Here is a 914-nt window from a genome sequence, read left to right on the forward strand (position 1 = left end):
TAGACAATCATTTAAATTGAAAAAATTGACACTTCCTGCTAAATCACAGATGCAAGGGTTTTTTGCTTTTATTTCCATTTCAAGTTCATTTGATTGACATGTCTGTATTTGTTCATCAATTCTTGACAGTGCTCGACCTGCAATGATCATTATCAAGACATTTGTTGCACTAAAGTCGCTTTGAAACATCTGCCGCAAATATTAAATCAATTGAGATGGATACAATAACATAATTCTACTTCAAATCTATTGATGTGAAAGTGAAATGATAACAGGTATTACATGGTTTATGATTTTCTAGATTATGAAATCCTAACTTCATTAATTACCTGTTATGCATGTTTCTTTGGTACACTTATGCATGCTGTGTACAATTTGAGGTGTCCAATGTCCAACAATTTACTTGACATCAAATATCAGGTAATATTATGGACATATTTGTTCTTATCAATAATTTAAAAGAAAATGCGGAATACGATGTTGAAATAACTTTAGTTATCCACACATTGTACACAATGTCACATAATATTCTAACATTGAAAACGCATGGTAATTATAAATAGCATTGATGTTGTTTGAATGAGCATGTTAATATGTTAATGTCAAACATTATTTTATTTAAAACTTCTTTGTATTTCAGTCTAAAAACTCTAGTTATGAGATATATTGTTTAATTCTAACAGGGAAAATAAATCATAAACGATCCCTTGAAACCGGTTAAGCCGAATGAGTTTTGAGAAGATTAGAGTGATAGAGCATGAATGGGACGATCAAATATACCTCTTCGAGAATGGCAATAACAGCAAAAGCTGATGCAATATAAACGATCGGTAATAGTAAGGCTTACGCCAATTTGTTTTTCCATAATTATTGCTATATCAGAGCTTCTAAATTGTCATTAATTGGAATTCTTC

General features: G+C 30.5%; 1 protein-coding gene across 1 annotated transcript in view; it reads left to right on the plus strand.

The window, feature by feature from the left end:
- Positions 1-387: 387 nt before the first annotated feature.
- Positions 388-914, plus strand: part of LOC128213473 (uncharacterized) — a 4,688-nt gene continuing 4,161 nt past the window's right edge. Inside the window, exon 1 of the mRNA XM_052919210.1 lies at positions 388-420. Within this exon, the coding sequence (XP_052775170.1) occupies positions 388-420 (33 nt within the window). The remainder of the gene's footprint in view (positions 421-914) is intronic.

This window comes from Mya arenaria, chromosome 2 (genome assembly GCF_026914265.1).
Source record: "Mya arenaria isolate MELC-2E11 chromosome 2, ASM2691426v1".
NCBI classification, from domain to species: domain Eukaryota; kingdom Metazoa; phylum Mollusca; class Bivalvia; order Myida; family Myidae; genus Mya; species Mya arenaria.